Source organism: Mesoplodon mirus, assembly GCF_964341445.2.
Source record: "Mesoplodon mirus genome assembly, chromosome: 8".
Lineage (NCBI taxonomy): Eukaryota > Metazoa > Chordata > Mammalia > Artiodactyla > Ziphiidae > Mesoplodon > Mesoplodon mirus.
In genome coordinates, this window is record NC_138984.1 from 108148628 (window position 1) to 108166189 (window position 17562).

The 17562-nt window shown below is 35.2% G+C and overlaps 1 protein-coding gene across 5 annotated transcripts in view; it reads right to left on the reverse strand.

The window, feature by feature from the left end:
* The window catches only part of DPP10 (dipeptidyl peptidase like 10), a gene marked incomplete at both ends in the record, with an annotated part of 1314496 nt that overhangs the window by 10136 nt on the left and 1286798 nt on the right, over nucleotides 1-17562 (reverse strand). For all 5 annotated transcript variants that reach the window (XM_082631553.1, XM_082631552.1, XM_082631551.1 and 2 more), the window contains 2 exons: nucleotides 5601-5655; nucleotides 6358-6552. In XM_082631553.1, the coding sequence (XP_082487679.1) occupies nucleotides 5601-5655; nucleotides 6358-6552 (250 nt within the window). The remainder of the gene's footprint in view (nucleotides 1-5600; nucleotides 5656-6357; nucleotides 6553-17562) is intronic.

Sequence of the window (17562 nt, forward strand, 5' to 3'; positions counted from 1 at the left end):
CCAACATTCCCTTGACCAGTGGAACTTAAAAAATTATGTTATCAATGCCCTCACTCAAAAACAATTGAATCAATATATGGAGAATGGGCCATGGAGCTCTCCATGTGATTCTAAGTGAAAGCAGGGTTGTAAATCGCTGTTGCATAAGATATGGTATTTTAATGTTTAAAAAAAAAATCCAGGATTTGGGATTAATGAAGGGAAATACTCTTTAAATGATAGTAAAAATTTTTGAATAAAATTCTCTCTATAGTATTTAAAAATCTTATTTCAAAATACTGCTTTAAACTGATTTATTTCAGTTAATAAATTCTATTTTTAAAAGAAAATCAACATTGGCAGGAATTAAAATAAATTTTAATTGCTTTCCTTCCTCTTTATCATTTCATATTTATTCATTGAATGCAAGAATAGATAATGAACAAGTTCTTGGAAAAATAATATTCCACAAGGATATTGGAATCAGATATAAGAAATCAGATATAAATTCTAGTAGACATAGAATTGTGATTTTAACTTCCAAAGCAACTCATATCTATCAGGAAGATACCAAAAACTGGGGTTCATCATACTGACTCTTGTCAATGAAAGGACATTTTTTATTTGATATAGGTCAATAATAGTCAATAGTTGGTATAGGCTGCTATGTTTCAGTTGTGTTGTCATTTTATTGGTTTCTCAGTGATCAGACTGTTCCATTCATTACAATTGTTATGTCACATCCATTTGCAAAGCATTTTAGCATTACTTATAAAATTTTAACAAATTTATCTAGATTTTAAAAAGTTTATTCCATGGACCTAAAATATAGATAATTTTATTTCTTTAAAAAAATAAATTTTACCTGTGGTGTAAGAAACTGAATCTAATAGATAGAAAGACTATAAAAACAGGAGGTGAAATCTGTAATACCATTTTACTAAGGACTTACGTTTTCATGGGCCCCAGGTTTTGAGATACTTAAGTGACTTTTTGAGATAGTTTTCAAGAGTTCATGATTGCAGTCAAAACGATATACTGACAGAACTGGAAAAAAAAAACGTTTCTCCTACAGCCTTTGACTTGTATGATTCTTTCTGAACCACATCAGTTGTAATACACAGTGAATTAATTTGAAGTAAAAATACTGTAAATGTTATGAATAACAAAATTTATTGTTGCATTAATTTCTCCTTCTGATCTTTCATTGTCAGTGTATAGTAATGCAAGAGATTTATGTGCATTAATTTTGTATCCTGCAACTTTACCAAATTCATAAGACTAACCAAATTCATTGACTAACTTTACCAAATTCATTGACATTTTAATACAGCTTTCTTGGAAATTAGAGACAAAATAAATCATAAAGTGAGTTTATGATTTGAGCATCATGATGGGCAAGTTTGATTAAATGGGCATATGTGTAACACTAAATCTTTTAAGAAGAGGGGAAAGTTTTATAAATCATTCCTTTCCTAAGTCATGAATCAACTGAGGTTTCAAAGGATTTCTGTTATTCTAGTCAATTCTATGATTACAATTCAATTATAACCAAAGTCAATTATAGAAAGTTACCAAAACTCCTATAAAAATATTGGAATAAAAATAATAAAAACAATTCAGAGGGCATACTTACCCTGGAAATTGAGAAATACGTACATTAAATTTAAAAAGTACTACATTAGTACCAGTGGGAAATACCTAAGGGAGTATTGCAAAGGGATTTCATAACTCAAGGGCTTATATTTGAAAGGAAGAATGCTAAAAGCTAAAAGGCTAGACATTCAACATAGTGATTTAAAAACAATATGGGATAAAAAATAGAAGAAAACGTAATAACACGAGGAGTAGAAGTTAGTAAAATAGAAAACAAAGATAAATAGAGAAGAAAAATTAAGCCCAAAATATGGCTCATGGAAAAGGAGGGAGAGATGAAAGGGAGAAGACAGGGGGGACAAGAGCAAGTGCAAGAGTGAATGCAGGCAGCCCAGAGCAGAAGAGGTGCTTCAGCAAGAGCAAAGGGGCACTAATAAGCCAACCCGGGAGTCCAAATGGGACACTGCCACCACTAGTAAAAGGATTAAACATGTAATAAGAGGATATGTTACACTTTGAGAATGCTCTTGAACAATATATGAAATGGAAAGAATACTTTTAAAAGTACAAAACACAAATTAAGAGATACAAACATCCAGTTACAAAATAAATGAGTCACAGGTATAAAATGTACAGTGTGGGGAATGTAGTCAGAAATTACGCATTATCTTTGTATGGTGACATATCGTAACTAGACTTAGCTTGGTGATCATTTTGAAATGTATAGAAATACCAAATCACTATGCTGTGTAACAGGAACTAATGTAGTGCTGTAGAGGTGGGGAGTGGGGGAACTGGATGAAGGCAGTCAAAAGGTAGAAACTTCTAGTTATAGGATAAATAAGTACTAGGGGTGTAATGTACAACATAATAAATATAATTAATACTGCTGTATGTTAACTATGAACATTGTTAAAAGAGTAAATCTTGAGTCCTCATCACAAGGAAAACATTTTTTTTCTATTTCTTTAATGTTATATCTATGTGAGATAATGGCTGTTCACTGAACTTATTGTGATAATCATTTCATGATGTATGTAAGTCAAATCATTACGTTGTACATCTTAAACTTATACAGTGCTGTATGTCAATTTTATCTCAATAAAACTGGAAGAAAAACAAAAAGTACTAAAACTGACTCCAGAAAAAATGGAAAAATCGTAATAGTCCTGTATTGATTAAATACATTTAAACATTAATTACATTTTTTCTAACAAAGAAAGCAATAGCCCCAGATACTTTACAATCTAACTCCAATTCTAAGCAAGCTTTTCCTGACAATAAAAAAAAGAACATAATTCCTCTGCAAATTTTATGAGTTTAACATGATTTGATACTGAAATAAAACAAGTACATTAAAAAAATCACAAGACCTACTAAGTCTTAAAGCTCATAACATTCCTTTATATGCTAAGAAAGCCACCTTCTGAGTTATAACTTAGTCACAGATATGCATATTTTTTTAAAAACAAAATGGAATATTTTTCCATTTAAAATATATCTAGTTATGTTTTTTGTTTGTTTATATCCTATGTCAGTCTATCCTATACTTAGATTGCTAGAGTAAATTGCCTGAGACTCAACAGTCCCCTAATACAATGCTACAGCCCCTAATACAATGATAAACATAAGATTTTTGAAATTCTCAATCTGAAGGCTCCGGTTTTATTTCCCCATGTTTCTAGACGAATATCTAAATTTTCTAGTTTATATGGAGGACTCACTAAGATCTGTGCCCAGGCTTCCTCTCAGTGCTGTCAAGTATCACCTCCTTACGTGAGCCTTAACTTTAGTCAATTACTTTATTTCATGTTCTCCGAACAGGCTCTCCTCACTGACACTGTGCATTTACATGAAACTCTTCTCCTTGCCTTCTACTTGCTGAATGATTTTCAACATCCAGTTCATGTTTCACTGTCTTCATAATGCATCTTACAACTTTCTGAATCTTTGCTAAACTTCCATATTCATAAATGTTTGTATAGCTCATTTGGTCTTTTATACTCATTTGTGTGTATACAAGTAGAGCCCTGAAATACATAAGCTCTAAGTCCTTTGTAAATTATTACGTATATTAGAACCACTAAAGGGTAAAATGTTCTCTACTATATGCATCTTTTGCTGTGGTAAGAAACACATAATGTAAAATTTACCATCTTAACCACTTTTTTTTTTTTTTTTTTTTTTTTTTTTTGGTACGCGGGCCTCTCACTGTTGTGGCCTCTCCCGTTGCGGAGCACAGGCTCCGGACGCACAGGCTCAGCGGCCAAGGCTCACGGGCCCAGCTGCTCCGCGGCATGTGGGATCCTCCCGGACCGGGTCACGAACCCGTGTCCCCTGCATCAGCAGGCGGACTCTCAACCACTGCGCCACCAGGGAAGCCCCCCATCTTAACCACTTTTAAGTGCTCAGTCATGTCAAGTGTATTCACATTAATCCGAAATGCTACACCCATTAAAAAATAACTTTCCTTTTTCCTCCCTCCAGCCTTGGCAACCACCATGAACTTGACTACTCTAGATATTTTATGTAAGTTGAATAAAACAGTATTTGTCCCTCTGTAACTGGCTCACTTCACCAAGCACATGTTTTCAAGTTTCATCCATGCTGCAGCATCTGATAAGACTTTACTATATGCACTTGTTGATGCATCTATAGCGTTTTAATTTCTTTGGAATGATCACTTTCTATTTTCATTTTTTCACTAATATCTTTACTGCTAGTGATGGGCTTTTATTTATTTATTTGTTTGTACTTATGTGGGAGGAGCATTATTCACAAAATATTTTTATTGAACTCAAATATTACTGACACCAAGAATTAAATATATCAAAAAATATGGTGCACTGCAGATTGAAGTGGGGGTAGAATGGTAGTGATGCATGTTGTTTTATATTTTACTATGTGTTAAGTAGATTTTCATGGACCTACTTGTCAGTGTACACCACTAAAGTTAATGCCCCAGTAAAAGTACCAGTTACTTGCTGTCATGAGTCTTTGGGTTCATTATGAATAGTAGAACGTATTTTGTTTAAATCAATGAAGGCCAAGAATTTGCTTTGTCTCTAAACTAAAATAGTACAAAATCTCTTTCCTGTCATCTTAGTATCTTTATAATGTCTAGTCCAGTGATATGTATAAACTAGGTGCTCAATAAATATCTATATGGGATCTAATTTCTTACTGTGAAGATGATATTGAACTTGACATAAAAGTTATTGCTCTAAGAAGTAAGTATCCTCAATATCTTCTAAATAACCATAATGGAAAAGAATATGAAAAAGAATACATATATATATATATATATATATATATATATATATATATATATATATATATATATATATATATGAATAACTGAATCACTTTGCTGTACACCAGAAACTAACACCACGTTGTAAATCAACTATACTTTAATAAAAAAATTTTAAAAGGAAGTAAATATCATGCAGTAAGCACAGAAGACATAATTATGCACACCTTTTAGTTTCTAAGCCATGTTGTCTTCCCCAAGGCTGTGGTGCTTGTTCCTTCGTTGGAGAAATTGCTCCCTCAATAGAGTTGCATGACTGACTCCCTCTTGTTACTTAGGTATCAGCCTAAATATCACTTAAATCAGAGGGGCCTTACTTGACCACTCAATTTAATAACATTGGCCCTTCCTGTAATTATCTTTTATCCGTCAAGTTTTTCTTGGCTTGTTTTCCTTATAAGATTTAATACCAGATGAAACTATGTTTTTCATTTATCCATTTACTTTCTCTTTCTCCTCTTTAGAAGATAATCTTCCTGAAAACGATTCCTTTTTTTTTTGTCCTATTGTTGCTCTATTTCTAACACCATGCATCAATTAAAGATACTCAGTAAACAGTTGCTGAATTAATAAATAACTGAATTTATATAATATTAATTACAATATTATATTTTAAAGGATAATACAGAGAAATTATAGTAAAATGAGGAAAGTAGTTATGCAAGTACATATACAAACACATAATGTACACACACATATTTCTACTATTTACCTTTCCAAAAATGCTTAATCTTTTGGAGTCAATGTATGGCTGTTTCAGTAAAAATCTGAAATGAAAAAAGAAAAAATTATAGCTATATCTTCTTGAGTTAAATGAATCATAGAAATTCATTCTTAGCAACAAGAAACAAAACAAAACAGAACAAAACAGAGGTCAAACGAGACTGCTTTAGTGGTTGCAGCTCTATTCATGTAGAAGGGTCCTGTATACCAAAATCTTGCTACTCAGAGTGGTGGTGCAGTAGTTTGGGTATCACACCTGTTAGCTTGTTACAAATGCAGAGTCTTGGGCCCATTACCAGCCTACTGAATCAACATCTGTATTTTAACAGTACCCTAGCTAATGTCTGTATACTGTTTTAAAGAACCTACTAGTTTTCTCAGGTCACTTTTTCATGCCAGTGTGGGAAAGGTATCTGTGAAAGTTCATGAACTGTAATTAACTGGGACAATAATAGAAATTGTGGATTATTGTAAATAAATAATATAGTAGTTTAATTAAGGTCTCTCTCATTTTCATAAGTCCAAAGTGGATTCTAATTCCAGAGGGGGAAGTATGATAATTCTTTTATTATGTCACTGAGAGTGAAAGATACTTGAAAAAATACAATACTCTTTATGATTAACTTAAAAAATTGTTTAATCAATAAAATATAAATCTCTTAGCATTTACTAATGCTAAGTATTATATATCACATACCTAGTTTCTCATTACAGGAAAAACGATAAGAAAATGTACATTCACTTACTTCACTGCTGCTATTTGGTCCTTTATTTCCACTGAGCCTAACCTTCGATGAATCTCCTGCAAAATTTTCAGGCCCTGGAATCCACTTCCTCTGCCATCAAACCGTGCTGTGATGACGTTACCCGTGTCAACAAGGACTGAGTCCCAGTCAAAATGGAACTTGTCTGTAACCAGCTGGCCTCCTGGTTCTTCATCCCTGCAAATACCAACACATTTGACCAAAACAAGAACAACTGACAATGTGGTCGAAATTTTAGTGTTCCCATTTATTGGTTAAAAATTATGGAAAAGACCCCTGTTGGCTATTAAAATTTCTCTTAATTCTTGATATTAAACCTGAAAATATAAATGTCATTTTCCTTTGTAAATTTTCAAATGAAAAGCTCTTTGAATGAAATGAAAATATGAAACAGAATTTAAAACTGTTCATGAGAAATTATTTAACCCATTTTAAAAACAGAAAAATAAAGAAAAAAGCACACACTTTCCATAGGCATTTCTAAAGAATGATCATCAAGTTGACATACAGGCCCTACTTTATTGGATTTCTTACAGACAGTGTTTTAGAAATGTTTTGCAGATGGTATACAAGGGCCAAAGGGTCTGACAGAGAGAGGAATCAGTCATGGCAGCTTAATAATAATTTAACAAGAAATGTACGATCCTAAAGCACATCAGATTCAAAAAGAAATACTGCATTAATATTTCCTGAATTGTTTTTTGTGAAGTAATTCTCACTGAGAAGAATTTAAGCGAACAGTGAGGAAAAATTCTTTTTTATCACTAAATTTGACAGCAAGAAAAGGAAGCAGACACGTATATGTTTGAAAATTTTGAAAGCTAAAAGTAAAGATGGAAACACAAATTATAAATCATGAACATTCTCTCCAGAGGGAAAAGGTGATACAATTTTAAAATGTCACACTACAATGGTATTTATAATTTATTTTCCAGAATATAGAACAGGTAAAAAAGCAGACTCTCATAAAATCACACAGATTATATAGGTCCAAACCTAGGTACAGTTCAAAAACACAGTGGTCCATGTGATAGATTTTAAGAGTAACAAAACATCTAACTCTCTGAAAAGATTTCCATCTTTAGTTGGGCTGCATACTAGAAATATTCACCCTACTCACTCTCCTGTGAAGACACCAAACTTGCCTTCAAGTTTATGCAAATGTGTTGCTTTGAAGCATTAAAATATACCAATACACAAACTAATCATCATTAACAAGCTTTTAGGTTATCAGATTTGCTAAAGGAAATAACTTCTGGGAGGCAAATAGAACTGAGCAGATACAGAGGTTGTGTGGGACCAATGAGTTGGGTAAAGAAGGAGGTAGGGAATAGGGCAAAATGTCAGACAACTAAAATTTACTGAATGCTGTTATGGAGCGAATTGTGTCTCTCACAATCCATATGTTGAATCTCCAATGTCCACTATCTCAGAATCTGACTGTATTTGGAGATAGTGCCTTTACAGTAGTGATTAAGTTGAAATGAGGCTATTAGAGTGAACCTTAATCCAATGCAACCTGTGTCCTTGCAAGAGGAAATTAGGACAACAGAGAGACCCTAGGGGTGTGCATGCACAGAGAAAAGAACATGGGAAGAGGCAGCAAGAGGGCAACGATCTGCAAGCCAAGGAGAGGTCTCAGAAGAAATAAAGCCTGCTGACATCTAGCTCTTGGATGCTGAGCCTCTAGAACTGTGAGAAAATAAATTTCTGTTGTTTAAAATACCTAGTCTGTGTTATTTTGCTATGTCAGCCCTAATAAACTGATACAAAGGTCTTCTATGATCTAAGTACTTAAGATCCTTTATCTTATTTACCATACACCACCAAAAGTTATTTAACCTTTCTGGGGAGGAAGTTGTCTGTCGCATGGCTTATTGCGTTCCAATGTATTATTATTCCTACATTGTAAATAAAGAAATTGTGCCATGGAAGGGTTTTAATAATGACCTACTCCATTCCTTCCTAAATCACACATTTAATGGTGATCCTGTGATTCCAAATATAGAACTGTTTTGTCCTTCCACAGTGTTTGCCATCTTTATCTCTTTTTTTAAATTTAATTTTTAATTTATTTTAGTTTTTGCACATTTACCTCTTGATCAGATTATTAGGAATTGTTACTGCACATTTCCATGTGCTTTTGCCTAGAATTCCAATTGCCTAGTTCAGAATGAAGTCTGAAATTGCTATTTTTTCCACATTCCCAGATGATACTGATGTAACTTGTGTACCATTTGAGAAAGAGCATGAATCACCATGCGTGGCACACTTTCTGGTGCATGGAGAACATAGAGAATGTTTGTTGAACTAGACAGTTTCAGGGAAAGTAGACTCAGGTGAAGTTTAAAATGGAAGGACCTTCAAAAGCTTAATAAATCCTGTTTTTTGAAGCTTGGGGATTTATTGCAAATATTAGAAAACAGAATATGATTCACAGAGGACAAGATACAAACATTAGCTTCAACATTTAAGCTGAGTAAAAATATGACAGTTTAAGTCCCAATTTCACTCTGAACATAGATAGGGAAGATACTAAAACACTAAGACTCAGTTTCCTTACCTTTAATAATGGTAAAATACTGTCTTGTTTTCCTCAAAGTGTTTTGTAAGCATTAAATGGCATAATGTATTTGAAAATACTTTGTGAAATATAGTAAGCAATATGATTATTATTAGATTTACTGAACAATAGAAACTGTTATTATTACTCTTTTGTTTGAAGTCACTTTTACTTATACTGAGCATATTTCCTTATAGTTCAAAATGGAAAACTATATAAAAGATTTTGGCCAGTAATTACATTGAGAAGTATCTATGGATCAAGATATACCATGCAGGGGCCTCCCTGGTGGCGCAGTGGTTGAGAGTCCGCCTGCCGATGCAGGGGATGCGGGTTCGTGCCCCGGTCTGGGAGGATCCCATATGCCGCGGAGCGGCTGGGCCCGTGAGCCATGGCCGCTGGGCCTGCGCGTCCGGAGCCTGTGCTCCGCAACGGGAGAGGCCACAACAGTGAGAGGCCCGCATACCGCAAAAAGAAAAAAAAAAAAAAAAAAAAAAAAGATATACCATGCAGTAGGAGCTGTTATACCAAGGGGACTTCCATTTTCTAGATGGTCAAAGATACCAAAGGTTCATAAGAAAATTAAAAAGTGCAATCAACAGATCCTTTGGAGCAATTATCAGAGTGTTGTTAGTTACTAAGGCAAGAGAGCCAGAAATAAACCCACGTGCCTACAGTCAATTAATCTTCAACAAAGTAGGCAAGAATATACAGTTGAGAAAGGACAGTCTTTTCGACATGTGGTGTTGGGAAAGATGGACAGCTACATGTAAAACAATGAAATTTAGAATATTCCCTCATACCATATACAAAAATAAACCTGAAATTGTTTAAAGATCTAAATGTAAGACATGACGCCATAAAACTCCTGGAAGAGAACATAAGCGAAACACGCTTTGACATAAATCATACCAATATTTTCTTAGATCAGTCTCTCAAGGCAAAAGAAATAAAAGCAAAAATAAACAAATGGGACTTAATCAAGCTTAAAAGCTTCTCCACAGCAAAGGAAACCTATAACAAAATGAAAAGACAACCTACTGAATGAGAGAAAATATTTGCAAACAATGCGACCGACAAGGGGTTAATATCCAAAATATACAAACAGCTCAAAAAACCAAACCAAAACAACCCAATCAAAAAATGGGCAAAAGACCTAACTAGACATTTTTCCAAAGAAGACATACAGATGGCTAACAGGTCACATGAAAAGATGCTCAACATCACTAATTATTAGAGAAATTCAAATCAAAACCACAATGAGGTATCACCACACACCAATCAGAATGGCCATCATCAAAAAATCTACAAACAATAAATGCTGGAGAGGGTGTGAAGAAAAGAGAACCCTTGTACACTGTTGGTGGGAATGTAAATTGGTGCAGCCACTATGGAAAATAGTATACAGGTTCCTTAAAAAACTAAAAATAGAACTACCATATCATCCAGCAATCCCACTCCTGGGCATATATCCAAAGAAAACCATAATTCCAAAAGATACATGCACCCCAATTTTCATAGCAGCACTATTTACAATAGTGCATGGAAGCCACCCAAGTGCTCATCAGCAGTTGATTGTCTTAAGAAGGTGTGGTTTGTATATATGATGCAATATTACCCAGCCATAAAAAAAGAATGAAATATTGCCATTTGCAGCAACGTGGATGGACCTAGAAAATATTATGCTTAGCGAAGTAAGTTAGAAAAAGACAAACCCTATGTGATATCACTTATATTTGGAATCTAAAAAAATACAAATAAATCTATATATGAAACAGAAATAGACTCACAGACATAGAAAACAAACTTATGATTACTAAAGGGGAGAGAGAGGGAGGGACAAATTAGAAGTATGGGATTAACAGATAGAAACTACCATACATAAAGTAGATGAGCAACCTGGAATTACTGTATAGCACAGGGAATTATACCCAATATCTTACAATAACTTAAAATGATACATAATCGGCAAAAAGCTTGAGTTGCTATGCTGTATCCCTGAAAGTAACACAATACTGTAAATCAATTATATTTCAATAAAAAAAGGAAAAAAAGAAAAAATATAGTTTAAAATAAGGCACATTTTTCAAACTTATGATTAATAAGTGATTGTAGATTTTTCAAAGCAAAAACTCAATTCCTTACTCATGCTTGCAATACCCAGAAAAAATATACAATTTCATTCATTTGCTCTGCTTCACCTGCTTTCAATGTTAGAACACAAAATGTTATCATCTATTATCAGCCAATAATTTTAACACATTTCTCTGTCTAGTTGGGTTTGTTGTTCCTTCTTTTTTGGTGCAGAATACAGGCATATCTATTTCAATATCAATTATAAAAGAACATGGATTATGATGGTGAGCACTGCCTGTATAAAGAACAAGCCAGAGACTTGCAGAAGCAAGGGGGAGATTTTTCACAAAGTGTTCACCAGAAATTTTTGTCAACAAATAAAGGCAAGAAAGTATTACTTATTTGATGAAGTAGGAAAAGATATATGGCTGTAGGGATGACCACGAGGAACGTACTGTAAATCAAATCATCCATCATATAATAAATGGGTATCACAACTCGTGTATGTATTGGCCATGCAGAATTGGTGAGCTCCCATTCATGTGCCTCCTCTTTGTTTTTCTCTATGTCTGCAGCATCCTTTCTTTGATATGGTTTTGCTTTACTCTCTCTGTCTCAGAAATCTCTGGGGACATATAAAGAACAGTGTTTCAAGGTTGAGAATAGGGACACACAATTTTGTTGAAAGTTGTATGAAAAGAACAATTCCATGTGTTTTAAGCAGTGAAAAGGTCACAGCAATATGAAATGTGTCCACTTCCTAACACAGGCAGCAAAATCAAATTAAGGCTAAACTTTTCTTAGAAGTTAAGGTCTTTGAGGGTAGAGTTCACATCTGTTTTAATACCTTGAACACTCAATGTCTCTGCATGGATGAAGAGAACACGATATAAGCAAATAATGAAATAAAGAAAAAAGGCTGAGCAAAACACACAAAATTCAATAGACCTTTAAAATGACAAAACAAGCCACTTCTTTATGACATAACAAAACATCATCTATGTCAAAAACTGAATTAGGGCTTCCCTGGTGGTGCAGTGGTTGAGAGTCTGCCTGCCGATGCAGGGGACGCGGGTTCGTGCCCCAGTCCGGGAAGATCCCACATGCCGCGGAGCGGCGGGGCCCCTGAGCCATGGCTGCTGAGCCTGCGCGTGCGGAGCCTGTGCTCTGCAGCGGGAGAGGCCACAACAGTGAGAGGCCCGCGTACCGCAAAAAAAAAACAAAACAAAACTGAATTAAAGTGAAGAGATTTGTTCAGAGTACGTTTGGTCAGTTTCACAAAATGCTATTTAAATTCATGAAAAGAGCTGGATTTACGTTCAGAAGAGATAGGTTTTGACTTTGTTACCAATATGTTGAGTTACGCTGGCAATCATATGCTCTTTTTATTGTCATTTATTGTTTTTATTGTAGAATAATGTGTTGTAAATAGTTAAGATCACATAGAGTACATTTTTAAAAGCCTTTTCCTTACCACAAAACCTTTGGCTAGATAAACAGAAGGAAGATATTTACCAGTGAGAGAACTTTCCATGAGTGATCTATTGAATGGCAGAATGTTTTCTCTTTCCTACACGGCAGAATTTCAACACTGCTATACTACAGCTGGGTATCTGTGTCTACTGGGTTGTGGAAGGAGGGAACAGAGAAAATTGCTTGTTGTCATCTTGGTTCTTTGCTCTTTTTAGGCTTAGATCAACTTCAGCTGCATAAGTGCTAGATAAGAGCTAGACTCAGGGAGAGATGTGTTGCAATTTTATTTTAGATATAGTAAACTAAAAAAGAGTGTGAAAAGAAGGGTGACAAACAGAATGAAAGGCCAGATAAGGGAAAAGAAACTGATGCTGCAGAGAGCTGCATCACAGTATATTCTTAAGGAAAATAAAGTGTCGGCGCTTTTGATTTTGTTCTTTAGGAGAGAACTCAGTTCACAATAGAACATGAGTTTGACATGAGGAGAGTGAAACAATATTTGTCTTGTCTTAATCTGAAATTTACAAAAATTTATAGTCAGCGATGACTTAGTTATAACATAAGTACACCTAAAAGCTAATGAAATTTATCCTGTTTCAAGCAGTATATATCAATACATGCAGATACATACATTGGTCAAGGGCTTCTTGGCCAATTCCTTCTTTTTTTTTTTTAATTAATTAATTTATTTATTTTTGCTGTGTTGGGTCTTCGTTTCTGTGCGAGGGCTTTCTCTACTTGTGGCAAGCTGGGGCCACTCTTCATCGCGGTGCGTGGGCCTCTCACCATTGCGGCCTCTCTTGCTGGGGAGCACAGGCTCCAGACACGCAGGCTAAGTAGTTGTGGCTCACGGGCCCAGTTGCTCCGTGGCATGTGGGATCCTCCCAGACCAGGGCTCGAACCCGTGTCCCCTGCATTAGCAGGCAGACTCTCAACCACTGCGCCACCAGGGAAGCCCGGCCAATTCCTTCTATTTCTCATTTTATTATCCATAGACTTCCCTCTCATGGAAGGATTGTCCTACATGCAGATTGGTGGAATGAGTTTTCTCATATATATATTACATCATATAAGAAATAACATTCTTTTTTTTTCTGTCAGAGACGAGTTTCTTGTTCACATCCCTATTTCTTCCATTAGGAATATTATAATATAACCTGTAAATTTCTGATCCCTGGTTTGTTTACATATAACTTTTGGCTGAATTAATTTCCACGGAGTTACAACTAGGGAAGCATTTGATATGGACAGGTTTATTTATGCCTCTAACCAGACCCTGTGGTCTACCTGATAATACACAGAAAGTTAGGCTTATCAAACAAATTCTCAAGTTGTGTTATCCTCCATCACCTGTGTTCATATACTTGCATTCATAGATCTTTCCCATGTTAAACTTTTTAGAAAATATTGCCTATATTAATGACCTGAACCTTATAGTGATGTGAGAGTGTTATCATGAAAAGAGTACAGATGATATGTTGGTAAAACGAAAATGAGTTGAGCCCAGGCCCAGTGACTTTGACAAGTGCCTTCCCTTTCCTGTGCCTAAGTTTGCTTTGGTGTGGAAGATGATAATAATAGTGTCTACCTAGTAGAGTTTGGTAAATATTAAATAAAATTATATATATATATATATATAAATATATATATATATATATATATATATAAATTGCTTAGCAAAGTGTCCAGTTTGTAGTTTGTTAAATATTATTAACCCAATGTTCTGGTCAATGCTATGGGACTTGACTATTTCTTCTTCCATTCCTCTCAAGGAAGCTGAGCTCCTAAACCTGGCCATCCCTAGGCAACTCTGCAGTGATAAGTCCTGAGCTTTTATATTATAAAAATCAAGTTTTTCCTAATTGGCTCAGTCCAAAGGACGAAAAATTCAGTTGCAGTAAAAGTGTTCTACTTTTCACAGTGGGTGGGTCTTTCAGTTACCTTAGAATGAATGAATATGTATGTATTTCTGTTTTTTTCTGTGTAATTGATTTCTTTCTACACATAGTCACATGTGATTTTGCATCTGAGTGTAATTTGTGTGTCTCTGTATGTGTAAATTCTTTCTTTTGCTTCCACAGATATATACTTCTTCTGGAACCACTAAAACAAGAGAATGTTACCCTCGTATACCTTTCTGATTTATAGAACTTATGACATAAGTATTAGGTCTTTTTTTTTTTTGAGGCATTATTTTTTTCAATAAGTTTTCTTTATATTCAAGAAGTTGCTCAGACAATAAATTTAATGTTTTTTCTTGATCGAAATTTGATCTCCAATTTGGGAGGGTATTTTGTGTTAATAAAACTGCATCTTTTTTCATCCTTACCCTACTGCTCTTCTCACTTCTCTTCTTTTCCTCCTTCGATTTTTAGTAGAATAGACTTCCACATATCAGGGTCAATATCTGTCTGCTAAAGGCATTCTTCCTTGTCTGGAAGGAAATTCTATTCTATTTTGCTCTTTGATTTCTCTTGAATAGAAGCTAGAGATTGTTCCTTAGCATGATATAAAAACTGCATAAAACTATCATTAGAGCAATGAAAAAAAAAACAGAATCAGTTCTTTAAATCAAGTTATTTATATTGATATAGGAAGCCAAAGAATGAAGAGCTTATTGGAACACAGGTTGAAATGTTAAACAGCATGGATATTAATGAGCCAACTACAAAACCCCAAAATGGACTGTTAGTATTATCCACACAAAATTAACCTCGGGATAAACATCTTAGACAAAACATAAAGTGATCAGAAGAGAACCAACAGAAAAGGGCCTCAGGGATGTCTTGTAGACAGAAATTGTGCAATAAAATGGAAGTTCCGGGCTTCCCTGGTGGCACAGTGGTTGAGAGCCCACCTGCCGATGCAGGGGACGCGGGCTCGTGCCCCGGTCCGGGAAGATCCCACATGCTGCGGAGCAGCTGGGCCCGTGAGCATGGCCACTGAGCCTGCGCATCCGGAGCCTGTGCTCCACAACGGGAGAGGCCACAACAGTGAGAGGCCCATGTACTGCAAAAAAAAAAAAAAAAAAAAAGCAAGTTCCAATCTCCTAATCATCCCTACCGTCGAAGTCTTACTACATGAATTCTTATTTGTTGGCCAATTTCCATTTGGGATAATTTCTAACAGAGTGGTTGAGGAGGTCGAAAGAGAAAGGGGTTTGTTGATCTTTATTTTCAGTTGCTGGGGATGGCTGTGTAATCATTGAGCTAGAAAGCACTTCACCCACCCCCTGGCCTTTGATGCACTGACAACTAAATCACTCACAGTCAAAAGGTAACACTCTTGCACTGCTGGTGGGAATGTGAATTGGTACAGCCACTATGGAGAACAGTATAGAGGTTCCCTAAAAAACTACAAATAGAACTACCATATGACCCAGCAATCCCACTACTGGGCATATACCCTGAGAAAACCATAATTCAAAAAGAGTCACGTACCAAAGTGTTCATTGCAGCTCTATTTACAATAGCCAGGAGATGGAAACAACCTAAGTATCCATCATCGGATTAATGGATAAAGAAGATGTGTCACACATATACAATGGAATATTACTCAGCCATAAAAAGAAACAAAATTGAGTTATTTGTAGTGAGATGGATGGACCTAGAGTCTGTCATACAGAGTGAAGTAAGTCAGAAAGAGAAAGACAAATACCGTATGCTAACACATATATATGGAATCTAAGGAAGAAAAAAATGTCATGAAGAACCTAGGGGTAAGACGGGAATAAAGACACAGACCTACTAGAGAATGGACTTGAGGATATGGGGAGGGGGAAGGGTAAGCTGTGACAAAGTGAAAGAGCGGCATGGACATATATACACTACCAAACGTAAGGTAGATAGCTAGTGGGAAGCAGCCGCATAGCACAGGGAGATCAGCTCGGTGCTTTGTGATCACCTGGATGGGTGGGATAGGGAGGGTGGGAGGGAGGGAGACGCAAGAGGGAAGAGATATGGGAACATATGTATATGTAAAACTGATTCACTTTGTTATAAAGCAGAAACTAACACACCATTGTAAAGCAATTATACTCCAATAAAGATTAAAAAAAACCCCACAGTTTAGCACATTGTATAAACAGATCGAGAACAGGAGACTCTACCTCATTCTTTATGTGAATATAATTGTTATGTAAATCTTTTATGCAAAAGGTCTGCTTTAGATATTATAATGGAAAATATTCTACATGCTGGCTTAAGGACTATGGGTATATTCCAAAAGAAATAGAACTGAGTATGTGTATATTAAAATAAGAAGCTGATGGCAATCTTCACAACAATCTCATATTTCTTCATTTTCCATTGTGTGTGTGTGTGTGTGTGTGTGCTGTATGGCTTGTGGGATCTTAGTGCCCCAACCATGGGTTGAACCCCGGGGCCAAGGCAGTGAAAGTGCCGAGTTCTAACCACTAGACCCGCAGAGAACTCCCTTCATTTTCTAAAGTAGAATACAATTCAACATGAGAATGTTGTGAGTGTAACATTGAGGCATACAATACATAGGATGTATATCATAGATTGCAATGGATTTATAATATAGGGATGGATACTAATTATATACAAACTTTGAACCTTCATTTTATCGTAGACAGGGCATCATTCACCTTCAATAACACATGGTGGTTATACAATACATTTTTCCTAACTAGAATCCTTTAGATAGATTCTAAATGTCAATTTATCAACTGAAAAATGTGGCCACATAAACACAGGTAATTTTAATCTTAGCTTACATTATTGTGTCAGTTCAACAGAAATAATAATAACTATAGTGCTAACTATGAATAAGTAATATAATGTCACTGATGCACTCCTTCAGCTTGGGGCTTTGTGGGATTACCAAAGGAGAAAACACTATGTTTAGTATCCTTCGTTTAACCTTTCAAAGACATGTCAAATTAGTAATATAGTTAATGTTTTCTTCTATCAAAGATTTCAGAAAAAAATAAATAATTAAAACAGAAGAAAAGAATGATCTAATATAGTTATACCCTTACATTTATGACTTAATATGTGACCATCCAAAACAAAACAAAACAAAACAAAACCAGAATTAGGAAGCATTTCTTA